The sequence below is a fragment of the Alligator mississippiensis genome, chromosome 14 (assembly GCF_030867095.1).
Source record: "Alligator mississippiensis isolate rAllMis1 chromosome 14, rAllMis1, whole genome shotgun sequence".
Lineage (NCBI taxonomy): Eukaryota > Metazoa > Chordata > Crocodylia > Alligatoridae > Alligator > Alligator mississippiensis.
Window position 1 is genome coordinate 9,479,096 of NC_081837.1, and position 17,119 is coordinate 9,496,214.

The 17,119-nt window shown below is 47.1% G+C and overlaps 2 protein-coding genes across 4 annotated transcripts; one reads left to right on the forward strand and one right to left on the reverse strand.

Moving 5' to 3' along the window:
- Nucleotides 1–1,482: 1,482 nt before the first annotated feature.
- Nucleotides 1,483–6,766, forward strand: LOC106736622 (F-box only protein 39). Its single transcript, XM_019493486.2, has 4 exons — nt 1,483–1,627; nt 3,094–4,304; nt 5,675–5,851; nt 6,594–6,766. The coding sequence occupies exons 2-4, from the start codon at nt 3,291–3,293 to the stop codon at nt 6,720–6,722; spliced, it is 1,320 nt and encodes a 439-aa protein (XP_019349031.1). The 5' UTR covers nt 1,483–1,627; nt 3,094–3,290; the 3' UTR covers nt 6,723–6,766.
- Nucleotides 6,767–7,009: 243 nt separating this feature from the next.
- TEKT1 (tektin 1) lies at nt 7,010–15,391 on the reverse strand. 3 transcript variants are annotated; one of them, XM_019493487.2, is made up of 8 exons: nt 15,035–15,391; nt 13,109–13,366; nt 12,294–12,459; nt 11,662–11,790; nt 11,000–11,143; nt 10,174–10,396; nt 8,855–9,051; nt 7,010–7,813 (listed from the first exon to the last, which is right to left on the reverse strand). In XM_019493487.2, the coding sequence occupies exons 2-8, from the start codon at nt 13,296–13,298 to the stop codon at nt 7,654–7,656; spliced, it is 1,209 nt and encodes a 402-aa protein (XP_019349032.1). In that variant the 5' UTR covers nt 13,299–13,366; nt 15,035–15,391; the 3' UTR covers nt 7,010–7,653. The 3 variants fall into 3 exon arrangements, with proteins under 3 accessions (XP_019349032.1, XP_006274075.1, XP_019349034.1); XM_006274013.3 differs by having other exon boundaries at nt 14,998–15,391; XM_019493489.2 differs by lacking the exon at nt 15,035–15,391 and adding an exon at nt 14,462–14,954.
- Nucleotides 15,392–17,119: the final 1,728 nt, after the last annotated feature.

A 17,119-nucleotide genomic window follows, 5' to 3' on the forward strand; every position in this document is an offset into this window, starting at 1 on the left:
ACAAGCATTTGCAAAGCACCCAGGATCATGGAGTCTAGATCTAGAGTGGAGTCTTTGGGGCACGTTCTTATTTTTGCCAGAAATCAAGGATAAATAGGCCTGGCTTTGAGTGGAGCAGCCAAGCTGATGCCTAGAATCTAAGTCTACATTAAAAAATAAATAAATCACAAAATCTTGAAACTGCTGGTTACAAAAGAAAAAAACCCCAAACACTTTAAAGCTGTGGTGATCATCACCTGGAGTGACACCAGTACAGCTGTGGGCAGCTTGCAGTTTTAGCCCAAGTTGCTGGGAACTAGTCCCGTTCATCTCAGTTAGGTGTTAACTCATTGCCCAGTGAGCGAGTTAGGTGTTAACTCACCCTCTGGGCCCCACCCCTGCCTGTTACATTTTCCAAGCAGCAGGACCCACCACCCAACTAATTTAGACACCCAGGACTAGTGCTGCCTTCCAGATTCTCCCATGGTCCAAGCACTTTCTCCTACAGCTCCAACCTTCTGGATATATACTTGACCTCCTCAGGGAAGAAGACAGCTGAAGCCTTCAAAAACATCTATTCAATGCAGGTTCCAAAAACTAATGACTCTAACAAGCACAGATACATAGATAAATGCAGACAAAATAATAACTATACATGTCTGGCTCAATTCCTGCACCACACTCAGCTGCTCTTTGGACTTAGATCAGAGTCCTTTCAGGAGTCCAGGGCTCCACCCTCCTCCAAGTAACTTGCTCCAAAGCCTAAAATAGTTTCTCCAATAGCCCAGGCCAGACCTTCCTTTTATACTCTCCACATCCCTTTCTCAGGTAGCCTCCTAATGAGCCTCATCAGGTGATCAAAGCCAATACCAAGGAACTGCTGCTTAGTCACTTCCCCTGTGGAATTCACCTTTGAAAAGCTAGTTTGGCCTGGGCATTTGCCAAGTTTAACCACCCTCCTTTGTCATAAAGTGCAAACATTTCTCCTGTGTTTGACTTCAAGGAGGCTAAGGACAGCAGGGAGAGCAAACCAGCTCAGCATTATAACCAGAGCTTGGAATCTGACAGATATGCAGAGGGTCAAAAATACCAAAGAGAATCCATACACTTGATATAGACTCCCCAGACCATTACAGATTAAAACCCAACATGCAAAAACTGCAAGCATCTGCAGCCTTTTCCATAGCCTTCAGCGGTCTATAGAAATTTTGATGCAAAGGACTGTCTTCTAGTAGAAACCAGCCTGCATCGCATCCCTTTGCTGAAGGATGTGCATTGAGGGAAGGATGGGTTGAAACCAGCCCTGAGTTCCTTGTGTGCTGTTGGCACCGAGTTCCCAAGTATGTAAGAGGTTAGATATATATAACCTGATAGAGAGAGAAATATTTTTACAAAAAAAGAAAAATCTCTCTCTCTACTTAGCCTTTACAGCCATTCCTTATAGGGCTGGCCACCTGCCTACGTCCCCATTTACACTGGGATAAGGCAGGCTGTAGGCATGACATCACAACAGAGCCCTGCTGTTCCTTCATAATGGCTGAATCTGGGCACACGCCATCTCTCAGTGCCCAGTGAGCCCTGTCAGGACAAGATCGGACGAGGAATGGTGCTAGGGTCTGAATGCCTTCCAAACAAAGCAGCATGACCGGTAACTAACTGATCTCTTGCATCACGTTTTTGTTTCAATCCCTTTCCATCAAGTCATATAACTTTCAGATGCATTCCCCATCCCCTGGATCGTGCTGCCAGAATCCCCAAGACGGACTGGCTCGCTGAATGGCTTAGCATGCATTTCCCTGGCAGAGGGAATGTGATATTTCAAGTAGAGAAATTACCTTTGATTCCAGCAGGCCCTTAGAGCACCCTCCATGATGGACTGTGGTACTCACGTAGGAGAGCTTAAAAAAAATAAAATAACCCCCCCCCCCAAAAAAAACCCCAGCAGATTTGTGTCAGGCATCCCAGTAAATCTTTGCTGTCCAAAAAAAAAAAAAAAAAAGCAACTCTTCCACAGTTGAGCACCAACCATGCAGACAGGCTGCTCAAGAGAGGCCTTGATCATGATTAAGAGCCATCTCCAGTCTTGCTGGTAATTTCCAGGAGCTTGTAGTGTTTGGGTGGATATAAAATTTAATCAATTGATTCCTGAAGTCCACGCTCAACTGATGTTGCCGTTCCATTGGAGGCCAAGACCTGAACCTGTATCTTTTGGTGTTGCTCCAATATTTGGTCCTTTAGCTCAAGTAGTTAAATTGCCAGGGTTTCCCCAAATTGTTTCCATTAGAGGAAGAAATCAGGAATTTTTCCGGTATAGTCACATTCATCTGCCAAAGATGTACCCAAAGTCCCCCCAAGCCAAATTGAAAGAAAGAGCAGGTTCCTTGCTGACCTACCTCTCATGGCAGGAAAGCAGCTCTAAAGCCCACAGGAGTAACACTGCCACTGCTTACCCACCCTTCTCCTCTGCTGCTGACTGTAGTTGCCAGTTAAATAGGGTCTTAAATTAGCCAGTTCACGTGAACTATCTGGAAGGGGAATTGGCCTGTGCTATACGGGTTTGCAGCGATGGGCTCTTTTGGACCTAATAGCTATTATATGGTTTCTGCAATGTCAAGAGACTGGACTCATGTGGTCCTGACTCCCTTGTAGTCCTGTGTTAGCTGGTACATTTTAACTGCACTTGCTAACTCTCATGGACGCTGCCTGGTGTTTGTCAGGGCTTTGCCTGACTTAGACAATTTGGGTTAAAAACAAGCCCTTTTTCTAAGTGGAAACACATGTTTGGCTTTCTGATGTCTTGCAAGAAGCTCTCTGCCTCTCACGCACTTTCCCACCCCCAAGCCTTGCAAAATAATACCTTCACTCCAGGGTCTGCTATAAAGTAAAACTATTAACCCACATTGTTTTAGCTGTATCTGGCTCACCTGGCCTAGTGACTCCAGAAGTAAACCTCCATTGTTTTCAATTTTCTCACAACATATAGGGCTTCAATTGTTCCTTCAATCCCGGTAGCAAGGGTAAAAGCTCACCCTGCTGCTTTTATCAGGTCTGTGACTGTCAGCACCTTTTAGCATAAGGGTATTCTGCTCATCAGTTTTCTCCGTTTCAATTTAGGTTAGATCACAGTTTACACCCACAGGCCCATTTGGTCACCAGAGTTTGGATGTAAAGAGGTAAAAAATGGATTGTTGCTTTTGACTGTAGAGACTGGAGTTTTCTAGTCACTTGGAATATACTGATCCATTGCAGGACAGCAGATAAGTAGCCAAAGCATTACTGATCTGCAGACCACTAGGCTAGATTCTGCTTTGATGGAGGATGACGGCGAACCTGAGCAGAGTTGCTGGGCTTTCCTACCTGACATCTGCATGAACCACGTGTTCCGGTGGTTAGACGACAGGGACAGATCCCGGGCTGCCTTAGTCTGTAAGAGATGGAGTCAGGCCATGTACTCGGGGTCTCTCTGGAGAACCAGAACCATCACCTTTCGTGGGATGCCCTCTAGGTTGCACACATCAGAGCTTGAATCTTCTCTGTGGTATGTCAAGAAATTTGGCAAGTACTTGGAACACCTCGAGATCAGGTTCCTGAATCCTTACCATGCTGTCTTCACCCGAAAATTTCAAGTGACTATAAGAGGGCTCCTTTCACGCTTGGGCAAATGTAACAGCCGCCTGGTGTCCCTAAGTATTCAGCACCTGGAGTTGGACAGAGTGGTCTGGAAAAATGGCATCCGGATTCAGTTCATCAAGAACTTAAGTACTTTCTTAAAGAGAATGGGCAAGCACCTTGATTATCTCAGTTTGAAAGGAGCCAGGGTGACGCTGGAAGAAGGCTGTGAGCTTTTGAGCTCTTTGAGCTACTTGAAAAATAAAAGTTTTATCTCTGAAATCAACATAGAAGATTTATTTGGTCACCACCTCCCTATCTACAACTGCTCCCTGTTTCACCAGACAATGTCCAAGTTCTGTAACCTGGTCATCCTGAGCCTCAATTACAACTGCATTTCCGATGATCTGCTGGACACGCTGTGTGAACACAATGCCAATTCTCTCTGGACCCTAAATATCAAGTGCCATATCCATGACCCTCATGGGCAAGTGGTTTGGGGGATGTCCTGGGCAAACCTAGCCAAGAGAGCCCCAAAACTCGGAGTGAACTTATTCTTTGAAAGCATCATGAAGCATGACAGTTTAGCCAGGATCCTGTTAGCAGAGATCCCTGCCAGGAGCATCAGTCTACGCAGCGGGTACTTCAGTGACTCAGACTGGACAATGAGACCCACCCTCACCAATATCTTGCCAGCTTACAAGCACATCCTACAGGTACGGTGGGGACAGAGACTGTACTCTCCTGTTACTAAGCTGAATGGGTGGCCGTGCCCACGTTGGCCTTGTACCCAACTGCTGGTGTGGAAGTGAAGTCCTGACCTGAGGTCAAAGCTCACAAGGCCATTTTCCCCACAGATGCCAAGTCCAGCATGCCAGCTAAAGTCTAGTGTACCTAATATTTCTGCCTATCTAAATTCCTCCAGTAGCTTCAGCTGGCTGTGTAGTTTTTCATTTCCATTGGGCGGCTCAACTTCGCCCTTCTGAACAGCTGCTCTTCTCCAGCCCAGAAGTGGTTGCATTTCTCTGGTGAGCAATAACACCCTTTCATATTGAGTGAGGATAAGTCTGTAAAAAGGCTTTGGGAACTTCACAGGTGCCAAAAGCATTACTCCCTTTCAACCCTAGATTTTCTTTGCTCTCAATCAGCATGTATGAAAAAGGGGAGAAAACAGATATGGGCCTGAATCTCACCTACATTACATGTTGGCCTATACTACAAAGCTCTGCTGGCGTGGCTATATTGACAGGGATGAGGAAAAAAACCCCAGCCCCCAGTCAACACTATATGGGCAAAACCCTGGTACAGACCAGGTGATCCCAGGAAAAGAGCACACTTGTTGGCATAGCTTACTATTTCATTAGGGAAGGTTATATAGCTGTGCTGGTCCTGGGTATGACCATAAACTGCATCTAACTGGAGGGCTAAGTGTGTATTTTTATAAGGTGGGAATAGGGCATGTCAAAACCCTAGCCCCCACCACCTTGTGGGTAGTCCTTAGTTGAAGGAAGGCTAAAGGACATCATCCCGACAGAATCACACCCTTGCTGAGGCATTAGACAGTCAGCAGCAGCTCTAATCTACAGCTACAACCACCGAGGCACTGCCAGTCTGGCCTTTGAACTGTCTCGGTGGTTTAAAGTGGGGGTGGTAGGTCTAGGGCAGCCTCCACTCCTCCATACTCCTGCCTAGGCGCATGTGCTGAAGGTCTTGGTGTGATGGTTGTGTAGACCTCTTGCACGTACACCATGATGCAGAGTATCGATGTTTGCCAAGTATAGCTGGGCTGGCAGAAAAACTCCTTCTGCTGGCGTATGCCGTGTGTCCGCAAGAGGGCTCTGCTGACTTAAATATGCGGGTACTGCTCTCGGTTGAGCTTCAGTAGCGTCCGTCCCTATGGGATGCTCTGGGTGTTACTGTTAGGTACATACATACCAGTTAAGTGCCACTGTCCCAAGGTACAAAATGGATGTGCTGGTAAGAGAGTAAAAGGAGAAAAGGCTGGCTGACAGGATCCCCATGAAACTGCCACAGCGGAGAGGCCTCTGCTTCTGCACAGAAATTAACTGTGTTATTAATTTTCAAGAAATTGACCCTCGAGTTCAACCATGACCATGAAGCATTGGATGAGGAGCTGCTGCAGCTCGTGCTAGCATGTGAAAGGCTCTTCTTCCTGAAAGTCTGGGCCTTCCTCAGCGTCACGTTTATGGAGCGGCTGCTCCAAAACCGGGCCGAAAGGAAATGCACCCTGTGCACCATAAAGGTACAAGCCTGTGTTGCAAAATCTCTTTCCCCTGCTCCTCTTCATCGAAACCCTCCACAGAAGGGCAGCCTCTGAAACTACTGGCGCAGGCTTCTTTAGATACTATTTCAACATGAAGTACAAGGATCAGGAGCATACTCCCAAGATCCACTGAAACGTGGGTCTCTGTCCTGATGAGTCCCCGCAGAGCATAGTCAGGAAAGGTACTAACCAGCCCCAACATGACGGATGTACCTAAAAGTACACATTAAACCTTAATCCCATCCTTAAAGCCCAATAAGACTTATGTTCTGCACAGGGATGTTTGTTGAATATGGAGGGAGGGCACAGCCTCTGCTGCTTGGGAGCTTAGCAGAACCCCGTCATCACAGCTGGGTTGTCACTCCAGCAGATCCTCCAAGATCCATGTAGATCCCAGGGGATCCATGGGCTCTGGGGACAGAGCCACCTGTTTATCTCATAGGGAAAGGAGCCTTCCCCACTCCCCGACCCCACATCAGACATTGTGAGGTTGATGTCCCAAACAGGAGAGCCTCATTTTTCACTCCCTGAGGCACAGCTGTCTGAGACAGCCCCAAGCCAAAACTGAATCGGGACTTCAGACCTGACCCCCATTTTCCAGTAGAGGGATGGCTTATCTAAGAAGCTGCAGCAGTCGCAAGGGCTTGTCCCTGTAACTAGCTGAATGGCAGAGCCTGCTGCATGCAGCCCTTGTAGACGCAACTGCTCTCTGTCCACACAGGTCAGGATTTACACTGCCCGGCGTGAGACCCACGAAGAGGACCGAATGCTGCGAGACATTTACAGGAAGTTCAGAGACCTAATTGACTCAGAGCTGAATTATTTTGTCATCGCCTACCCCATGGTGTGAGCCACTGGTGATTTCCGAATAGACGCAAATAAAGATCACTGACACCCGCAAATGTCTGAACCCATCCTTTGGAGGAAGCAGTGGGGAGCTTAGCGGGCTTAGCAGTGGCCCTGAAAGGGAAGGCTGCTAGAACTGGAATAGGTAGGGAGCAAAGCCTGAATCCTCTAGATTAGAAAACCTCAGGCTTTTTGCAACTGGGCCTTCCCATCCCATATCTTTGCTGCTCTGTCTCATTTTTGCATTTATTCTCACAACGACACTGAGCAAAGCAGAACTCATTGCCAAACTCATTTTAGCATGCTTCATTCACAGATCTCTAAGGACAGCACTATCATTACCACAATTTTACAAAAAGGGAAACCGAGGCACAGAGATGGGAAGCAGCTTGCCCAAGGTCATCCGGCAGGCCAGTGGCAGAGCCTGGAATTGAATCTGGGTGTCCTGGGTCCCAGCATGCCATCCATTAGGTCACGCTGACTCGGCCAGCAGGTATTGGGCTACTGCACAAGCCACCGGAAAAACCATCACATCTAAGGCTCGCTGGCATCCCTGCCAAAACTAATGACTTTATGTAGGAACTTCTGTTTTAGCCACAGCATTTAAAAAGCAGTAAGTGCTGAAAAGTGATGCTGGCAGCATCCAAAACAGATCAGGTGACTGTAAAAACAGGGCTTTCCTTTTGTTCCATAACTGTATTGTTTAACGGGGAGCCTCTGGAACTTGGGTATTCTTTGGAACAAGGGCAGCTGGGGCCAGTTTAGGTCCATTTTAATTCATTTGTGAGCACACAGGGCTGGGATCTGGTCAAAGTTACCCCGGGGTAAATCCAGAGTTGGTAGGGGACAGCTCAGAGTTGCTCCAGCCTTGCTCCGGAGCATCTCTGAGCAGACGCTGGCCCGCTGTGCAGTGTGCTATCGCTGACGGCAGGGTCTCAGAAGTTGTTGATGGAAATGGACTCCCTCATCTGCATGCAGAGCACTTCATCGATGTATAGTGTGTTCTCCTTGACCTGGATCTCCTCCTCTAGGGACAGCTGCCGGCGGCTCAGGCCCTTCAGCTCTGCCTCAGCCTGTGCCCATGTGTCCTTTAATCTAGAAGGGAAAAACCCAGGCAGATACTGGTGTAACTATGTGCATCTTATGTGACAGAGGATCACTGCACACTCTTCAAATGAAATCCCTGGGGAGGAAATCTCTGTGAAGGTCCCATCAGGGTACTTCCCTATAATGTTCCACTGGGAGGTGGCCCATTCCTGCAGGAGAAGGGGCTCTTATACTCTCAGGGACTCCTCCTGGCCACAGCTTGCCTGACCCACCCTTCAAATGGGGCTGCACTGGACAGGATATGGCTCCAGGCTCTACTACCTCTACCTTATCTGTGCTGGGTAAAGGAAGATACTGTAAATCCCTTTGACCCCATTTCAACTGCATCGTATCCCAGATGGTCAGGGACGTGCACAAGCAGGGCGAGATTCCGAAATAGCAGTGTTATAACACCCCTGCCCATGGTCTGCCAACTCTTCCCAAGCAAAATAGTTCCTCTACACCCTTTCCCTTGGCACCCAAGGACAAGGCCACAGAAGTGGCAGAGCCCCAAGAGAGAGTCAGAGAGAGGGGGTAAAAGATCCATTGCCAGAGAGTCTCTTTTAAGCAGAGATCTCAGAGAGGCATAATACCTCCCCTGCCCCATTAGGTTCACACCTATTAACATTATCCCAAAAAGGTTGATAAACCATAAGGTTGAACAAATTGAGTCGCTTTCTAGTACTGTTTTCAAGTAGAAGTGGATGGGAGACTTTCTACATAGTTATGTTGTACTCTAAAAATACCTTTGGGGTTTTTTTCCAGAGCTGGAGCCAAGAGACTTGCAGGCATTTATCTGACCTGTTCTTTTAGTTAGCTCGAATAATCATTTCAAGATCTAATGAGTGAAACCAAAGCACCACTGCAATGTCTAGCTCTCTCTAATAAAACAACTTGAGACTTACCAGGATGATGGGCCTCTGCTTATTTCGAAAGCCAGATATTGAAAATGTGTGCACGCACATCTGTATGTCAGTGTGGGGGAGATTTACTTCAACTGTTTGGATCTGCCCAGTCACTGACACCCAGCTGTTCCACCACTCCACTTGCCTCTGAATATTGCTTGTGATCTCCTGAACTTCGCTCATCAGCCGGTATTGCACCATGTCACGACATAGCTCCACGTTCGGACGATGGGTCCGGGCCTCCAAGCGGGTCTGAGCCACCTTAGCAGGTCCTTCTTTATCGGCAATAGCTTTCTTTAAGGCTGCAATGTTCTTCTCCTGGGATGTTATCTCATCCATCACCTTAATGAATCCAACAGAGGGAAGAGCTACACGTTGCCTCTTCCAGTGACTTCAACTTGATATCCTCTTTTATAACTGCCACCATAAATGCCTCAACTCAGAGTCAGACAAGGTTCTTTGGGTAAATCTGATATCTTTTATTAGACCAACTCAAATAGTTGGAAAAATTCTTCTTAGCAAGCTTTTGGGCACAAACACCCTTCGTCAAGCTGAGGGTGAGAGGGTGTTTATACCCAAAAGCTTGCTACGAAGAATTTTTCCAACTATTTGAATTAGTCTAATAAAAGATATCGGATTTACTCAAAGAACCTTGTCTGCCCATGCGCTTGGACCAACACGGCTACAACCTACATCTCTCACAACTCAGTGTCATTTCACCTGCAGATCTCAAAAGTAATTCTCAATGGTGGGTGAAGATTACCACCACCGTCTTGCAGACAGAGGCACTGTGGCACAGTTTGCAGAGGCCAACATTTTTAACAGCAGTTGTTAACTTTGAACCTCAATTTCTGAGTATCCTATTTAAAAGATCTAGGCCTAATTTCAAGAGACACTGAGCACTCCCAACTGCAACCCATCTGAGTTGAGGACCCAAGGAGCAGGACACCTCTGAAACCAAGGGATGAATCATGGCTCCATTGCACTGAATGGCACCGTTTCCTTGGACTTTAATGCGACCAGTATTTCACCTCAGGAGACTTGGGCAGGGCACCCAAACCCTGAGAAAAACAAACAGAGACAGTTTCTGAAAATGTAGGTCCGAGTGACCTGCCCAAGGCCTTCTGGCACCAGGGGCTGCAAAGAAAACAGATCTCAGATCACCTCCGTGCCCAGAAGCATGCACAGTTATTAGTCTACAGCTGCTTCTCCGCTCCTGCCGCATAATATTTAGCATTGCGATTGAAAGGGATTCCCAAGCTCGCCTGTCTTCTAGGAAGTGCAATCAAGAGGACTTGTGCCGCTTCAAATTGGAAAACAAATGGCACCTTAGCCATAAAAGTGCAGAAAGCCCTGGACTCCTTGAACTTCTAAAGCAGCATAGCTTGAGCCTCCAGATCCTCCCAACTGGGCAGCCCCATCCTGCTTGCACACAGTCCCTGCACGCTCCCCTCTGGCATTTACCTTTGCCAGGTGTGTCTCCAGTTTGCTCTTTGCATCTTTGGTCTCCTTCACCCTATTTCGGAAAGCAACGTTCACTGTGTCGCGCTGCTTGCGCAAGTCCCCGGCCGTCTGGGACAGGATGCTGTCGATCAAAGCCCTCAGAGCCAAGGAGTTGTTCCTCTGTTTGTCGGCCTTTTCGACATTTATGTTTGAGAAGTCAATCCAGTCCTGAGGGCTCACAGAACTACAATGGCATCAAACAAAAAAGGTCACTCAGGGCGATGCACAGCCCATGCAGGTATTCATGGGCACGTGCTAACTCTGCAGGAAGGAAAGCAGAATAACACGAAGGAAGCATTATAGTGTCAGAGGCCAGTGTTGGCTGCATCACAGAGATAAAGAAGAGAGGGAGGGGAACCAATTTGCCAATGTCATACAGCACGCTGGTGACCAAGTCAGGAATTGATCCTAAACCACCCCCACCGAGTCCCCAGACTAGCGTCCCATCTGCTAGGGCAATCTGAGTAGCATTAAAGAAGTGGAACAGGAAGCTAGATTAGTAAATCCAGCCGCATTAGCCAATGACATAATGTTTTCCTTTCACTAATTGCTAGCATCCAAACCATTTACTGGAACTGCTGTCCATGAGGAACATTGCTATTGCTCAGGTAAGAGAGACTCGGGTAGTACAGCGATAGATGGGCAGAATTAAAAAGAAGCTAAGAAAACAGATGGAAAGCCTTATTATACACAGGGGCTAGGCTCATCCTGATATAGCAGGGATGGATAGTTTAAGATGCCTGCCTACATAACAAGCTGCTCTTTATCTGTGGCAACAACCACTTACTTCCCTTCCACCTTCACTACATTTTTGGCGTATCTGATATCAGGGGTGTTGTTTGTCAAGTCGGCGCAGTAGTTATCGATTGTCAAGGCGGTGAACTTGTCTTTCAGATCCATTTCCAGGTTGTATTTAGCTGAACGGTTTAGCCTGGAAGGAAAACAATTGAACTCCATCAATCTGAAATCGAATGAAATAATGGCCTCCTTCATTCCTGAATTGAGGCACGGTACTACTAACGAGTCCATTTTTGCCGCCAGGGGACACTCAGAAACCCCCCCAGCGTCCACCCAGGAGCAGGCAAATTACATAAAGCCAATCTTATTTTAATCTGCAAATGTGACTCGTGAGCTGTCACACTGGCAAGCGTAGGGCATGAAGCTGCTCCCACCGAGGTCAAAAGCAAAACACACACGGGTTTACATGGTGGGAGACCTGGGAACCCTGGACCTCATTGGAGCAGCAATCTCTTAATAAACTCTCTGCTGAAATCAAAAAGGTGTGATCCAGTCTCTCAGAAGTCCTGAACTCTGATTTCAGCAGGTGCTTAGGCTCTCTCAGGGTTTGAATTTAGCATATTATGCATCTCGTCCTACAACTGCTCCATCAAGGCCCTCTCCATCATGGGGCCCACTCAGTGCTCTGCTCCTTGGCTGGCCCCTCTATACCTAATTTGCTCATTGCTTTGTTCCAGCGTGCGTTCAAGCAAGGCCATAACCCCTTGGAGTACTTCCACTTCCTTTATCAGTTCCCGTTCCACTTCGTCATGGACCAAGTCAATCCCAACTCGCCTCTCCCTAAGAGAAAAGGGGAAAACATCATCAGTTTGGGTGATTCATTTGAGCATCCCAGCTCTGACAACCCCTATGCTAGAGCACTCTGTACCCAAGGCATGCACTTGCTAGATCTGACTGGCAACAGCGCCTGATTTTCTGTTGCACGCTGTTGTGTCATGGGGTAACTGAGGAGAGAGTCAGGCCCTAGGATGGATGCTTCAGCATTAGCAAGGCAGTGCACCCATCCAAGGGCCTGACTTGCAACTCCTTTGGGTTCTAGCTGGGAACTTCAGCGAGACCTAATACAGCCTGGTGCCCAGATCCCACCTCATGTCAACACCACTTGTGCATCTTTTCCATAGGTGCCTTCCAAACTCCAAATCATTAACAAGGGTAGCAGGGACTGAAAGGCTTATAGGCTTAGGCTTTCAAATTTCCACTATTTCCAAACTCAGCTACAGTGTTCATCAGTCACACTCACAATGGTAATTATTTCGAATGGCTCGATAATGTCTTATTCTCACCTGTTCAGGAGACACTCTTGAGCAATGAAAAGGGGTTCTCTGCAGCTCTCCAAAGCTTTCTCTACCCTTGTCTTAAAAGTCAGCAGCACCTCTGTCTCATTAACAAGCTCCTTGAGTTTGTCATCTAATTCTTGCTTCCAGAATTTTATTTCTTCGAGTCTCTGCTCTGTAATAAGGAGACAGAAAATTAATTATATGCAGCCAAACGTTAACTCGTGGCCCATAGTTATAGACAAAATGGACTCAGGTTACGATAACTGCGGTGAGTTTATCTCCGAGTTCTTATATACCGTGGGTCAGGAAACCTGGGTTCAACTGACTGCTTGGCCACATGCCTCCTGTGTGTCCTTGGACACATCAATGAAGTCATCTATGGCTACATTCCTCATATGGGAACAGAGGTGGTAGTAATACTTTCCTGGTCTCTCCCATCTCACTAGCCCGCAAGTCTGACTATGCTTCGTTATACAAAGAAGCCACGATCTCACTGGTTTCTTCAAAAACTCTTGCTATGATGCTTCCAAAAGACACACAACCTGGTTGCAAAGATAGCTTCCTTGCCTTGCTTAACTCAATAACACTTAAATATCAAGCCAAGGCTGACTAGCTCCTGCATGGTTATAATACAGAATTCATCACAAAGTAGTGTTTGAAAGCAAATGCATCCCTGTTTTTCTCTGGCATCAAGCAACACGCCATCAACATTTGCTACTACTTAGTGCTCAATACCAAGTGGTATCCCCTGTGTTTGTGGGTGTACCTTAAATGGTGCAAACCCCAACGATCCCAGTCACACACAGAGCAGGCATCGTCACCTATTTTCTTGTTGACGTCGCTTTGGGTTTTCTGAGTTGTTTTTTCGATTTCGTCCACCAGCCTCTGACTCTCCTCTACAACTCGCTCCGACCTGGATCTCTGAGACTCTGCACTGGCATACTGGGTCTTGTTAGCGATGTGCCACTCTGAGGGAAAGAACCTGGGAGGAACTTGCAAGAGCTTTGCCATTGTCCTTTTGAAATCCCCGGGTGGAAAAGCAGGAACAAAACTACCACTTAGCTACTAGGACGGAGAACCTGAAAACCAGAATAACATTATATTGGGTCTTGGAGGCAAAGAAAGTGAAGCAAGGAGAAGACGGGATGGGTGTGGGGAACTGGAGTGCCTGAACGAACCAGGTGAAGACTTTGCAATGACTGGCCTTTAGGTGCTCGTTGTGATAGGGACCAAAAGCAGTCAAATCACATACAAATCCCTGCTGAGGGAATCACTGATTACTTGATTGCATGTAGCGTAATAAACAGTTAGACCGTGTAGGTGTGACTGGGACCGATTCTGCCTCCCTGTATGTATTGCTCGGGTTTTTCAAAGCATCGCAGGGAATACAGGCATATGCACAAGGCTACCAATTTAACGCTGCAGAGGAAGCAGACATGAGTGGGCCAGGCCATCAATTTAGCTCTGCTGCTTGTTCACTGCATTGCCCCCCTTTGCACAGATCACACTCTACCTCTGGCAGAAGCATTGCTGTTCACCATTGCCAGTGCTGTATAGCAAGTGTAGCCAACCTGGCACAAAGGTGCCACAGGCAGCGTCTGTGTGTGGCACGTGGCAGGTCGGGGAGGGAGCAGAAAGCACAGGGGGAGCAGGGCAGGGAGCAGGACGTGACATAGCAGGTTGGGCAGAGAGCAGAGGGGAAAGAAGCAGAAAGCATAGCAGCAGATCAAGAAGGGAGCACAGGGCTGGGAGCGGAAAGCAGAGCAGCAGAGCAGGCAGGAGAAGGGAATCAGAGTGGCACACTCTGGGAGAATGTGGAATTAATTTTGGGACACACCTGCCAAAAAGGTTGGCCCCCTCTACCGTAAAGGCAGATGAAAGATCTTCTCAACATCCCTGAATAATGCAAGGGACAAAAAGGTACATTCCCACTCTCTCGACTAGGGGTGGGCAATTATTTCGGGCGGAGGTCCACTGACTGAGTTTTGGTAAGCCTTTGAGGGCCGCGTGACAGGCAGATGGAGCAGATAAATATTAATTTTCTAAATTTTTTAGGGGCTCTGCGGGCCGGATAGAATGGCCTGGCGGGCCACATCCAGCCCCGGGCCTTTTTGCCCACCCCTGCTCTTGACCAACAGCAACAGCTGGGCTTGCACCGTTCTCTCCAACCCTACCTGAATGTGTCAATATATGGGCACAAGAGGTCAAAACAAGGTTCAAGGCAGGAGGAAGTGAATATGGGGAAACCCATTAAACAGAAACATGAGACTCAGAGGACCCTGAAAAAGGTGGAAGAGAAAAAATACCCAAAGGACAAGGAGAGGAAAGAGCAGAACAAAGGAGCAAAGGGAAGAGAACAAAAAGGGAAATCATCATCAGGTATATCTGTTACTTAGGGAAATGTTCCCATTACACCATCCCAACAAAATGTATCAAACGGAGAAAGCAAATCCCAGAACCGCCCCCAATTGCTGGAGATGGGGCTTTTGTTCTAGCGCTTCCCCAACAGTTCCTCACCCTAGCACTGTCTCAGTCTCTCCCATCACACGCACAACCACAGCTATTGTTCAACACGTAGATGTGCATGCATGCACATCCATCTCCCCCACGTACAAATAAGCCAAGCCTCACACACACACACACACACACACCCAGCCCCCAACCCCCCTCCTTCTTTGCTGGACCAGTTGCCGGCCTGACTGTTGCTGACCTGTCCAGCCAAATGCTGTGCCCTCAGCTTCCTTTACCAGATTAGCCCCAGGTTGTGCCTTCAGGCTTGATTCCTGCAGCAGCAAAGCATGTTTTCCCTTGGCCCAGAGGAGCAGACTCAGGGCAACGTGGAATGTAAACAAAACCGTTCCTATGGGAACCAACAACTTCCTCCCGGCAACAGAGGCGGGCTCTAGGACAGGCACACGGTCAGTCATGGTCCGTACATGGGTGTCACCGTCCCCTCCAGTAGGAAATAAGCTATCTGCGATGCTAAGATTTAACACAACCATGTGCTGGGTTTGTTTGTTTTTTTAAGATTCATTATACCGTCACATTTGCAGCTTTGGATAGGTGTCTTCATTCCTGCTAATCTAAAAAGAGACAAAATTAATCAAGCATCACTCTCACATTGAAAACTACAGGCAAGAGCTTTTAAGGACCCGTATTTTTTTTCTTAGCAGCGAAATGGTCTCAACGGTATTTGATGAACATTGTATTTTTTCCAGGCAGGTTTTTTTTTTTTTTCTTTCACTGGGACAAAAACTGATCAAGAGCTGGAGAAAAAAGAAGATGGAGCTAAATTGAACAAGGGATCAGCCTACATACTATATTGTTGATGGGTTTTCTATAACCATCAAAGATGGCTACAGCTGAGCTCAGGGGAGAAGGATCTGGTATTTTAAGAGAAGGAAGGAGCTAAAACACAGGTCATAGGAGAGGTAGAGCTTGGAGCTGGAAGGAGTGGGACTGAAACCAGAGCCTGGGAAAGTAAGGACACAGAGACTGAGAAGAGGAATAGAGAAGGGGGCTAGAGAAGAGAAAAAGAAAGGGGCCAGGGAATATTGTTAAGGAAGAATTCACTATTTATTCCATCTAGGAAGAGCACACACCAATTGCAGATGCTTCCTCAGCCTGATGAAGGGTTTCTCAACCTGAAAGCTTGCAAAGAAAATTTTTTTCCCCAACTATTTAAGTTGGTCTAATAAAAGATATCAGATTCATCCAAAGAACTTTGTCTGCCTATGTCCTTAGACCAACACGGCTACAACCTACACCCCTGTATAAAGATTAATTACACTTATTGTTTCTTATGCCTCGACCCCACAGACACTGATGCACGTGTGCTTTACACAATTGAGCAATCCCATTTAAAATGAGACTATTCCCAGGAGCATTTGTGAGAGCAGCTGCAGTAAGATCAAGCCCTTTAGCCTGTGCACTGACCCATAATGCTGGCTCTGAAGAGCTCTTCCCTAACTCTTGTAGGCGTACAGCTGAGGGCAAAGGAAACGCAGGGGCATCCAAACCCCGAGCCTCCAAGCTCCGGCCTGCAAGTAGGATGTCCGCCAAAGGATTTGGAAGCATCTGAAGCCCCAGGCAGCGGTGGAGGATGTTTGCTGGTAGTAGGGCAACATATAGTCCTTGAATGACTCATGGATTTGGAATTGGTTTGGCCGCTGTGACTTGGGACACAAAAATTTTTCCTTAAAAACAAAAAAAATGGTGCAAGGGGCTGGACCCAATGATCTTCCAAGGTCCCTTCCAGCCTTACAATCTACGGGGGGAAAAAAGCTCTTTCTTGCCTGCAGGCTGCAGCATCCTTTTAACAGAGGTTTAACATAAGGAATCAAAGGTACAGGCAGTCCTCAGCTTACAACGTTTCGAGTTACAATGTTTTGTACTAACAACCTTTATAAATTGATAGCGTATTTCAACTTTCTGACCTCAGTTTCGACTTTCCAATGCTTGATGCGACGCAACGCTGGCAAACAAGTTCGCTGCGTCGCTCATCTCCCTGGAAAACATCTGTCCAGACTTCCTTGGGCACTAAGAAGGCAGACAAGACTCCAGATAAACCTGCAGCCACGACTCCTGAAAAGACTCCAGCCAAGAGCCCTTCAAAAAGTCCAGCAAAGTCACCTCAAAGAAGTCCTTCTAAATCAATATGATTGCTATCTACAATATAAATACATTAATATAGCTATATTACTCATCTATAATTGATTGAGTACAAAATTCTGGGTTATTTTTGGTGAGAATAGGGCATCGGGCTATGGGAATCAACCCCCCATATATAACATCGTTTCCTGTGGGAAAATCGGTTCCAAGTTACATTTCGA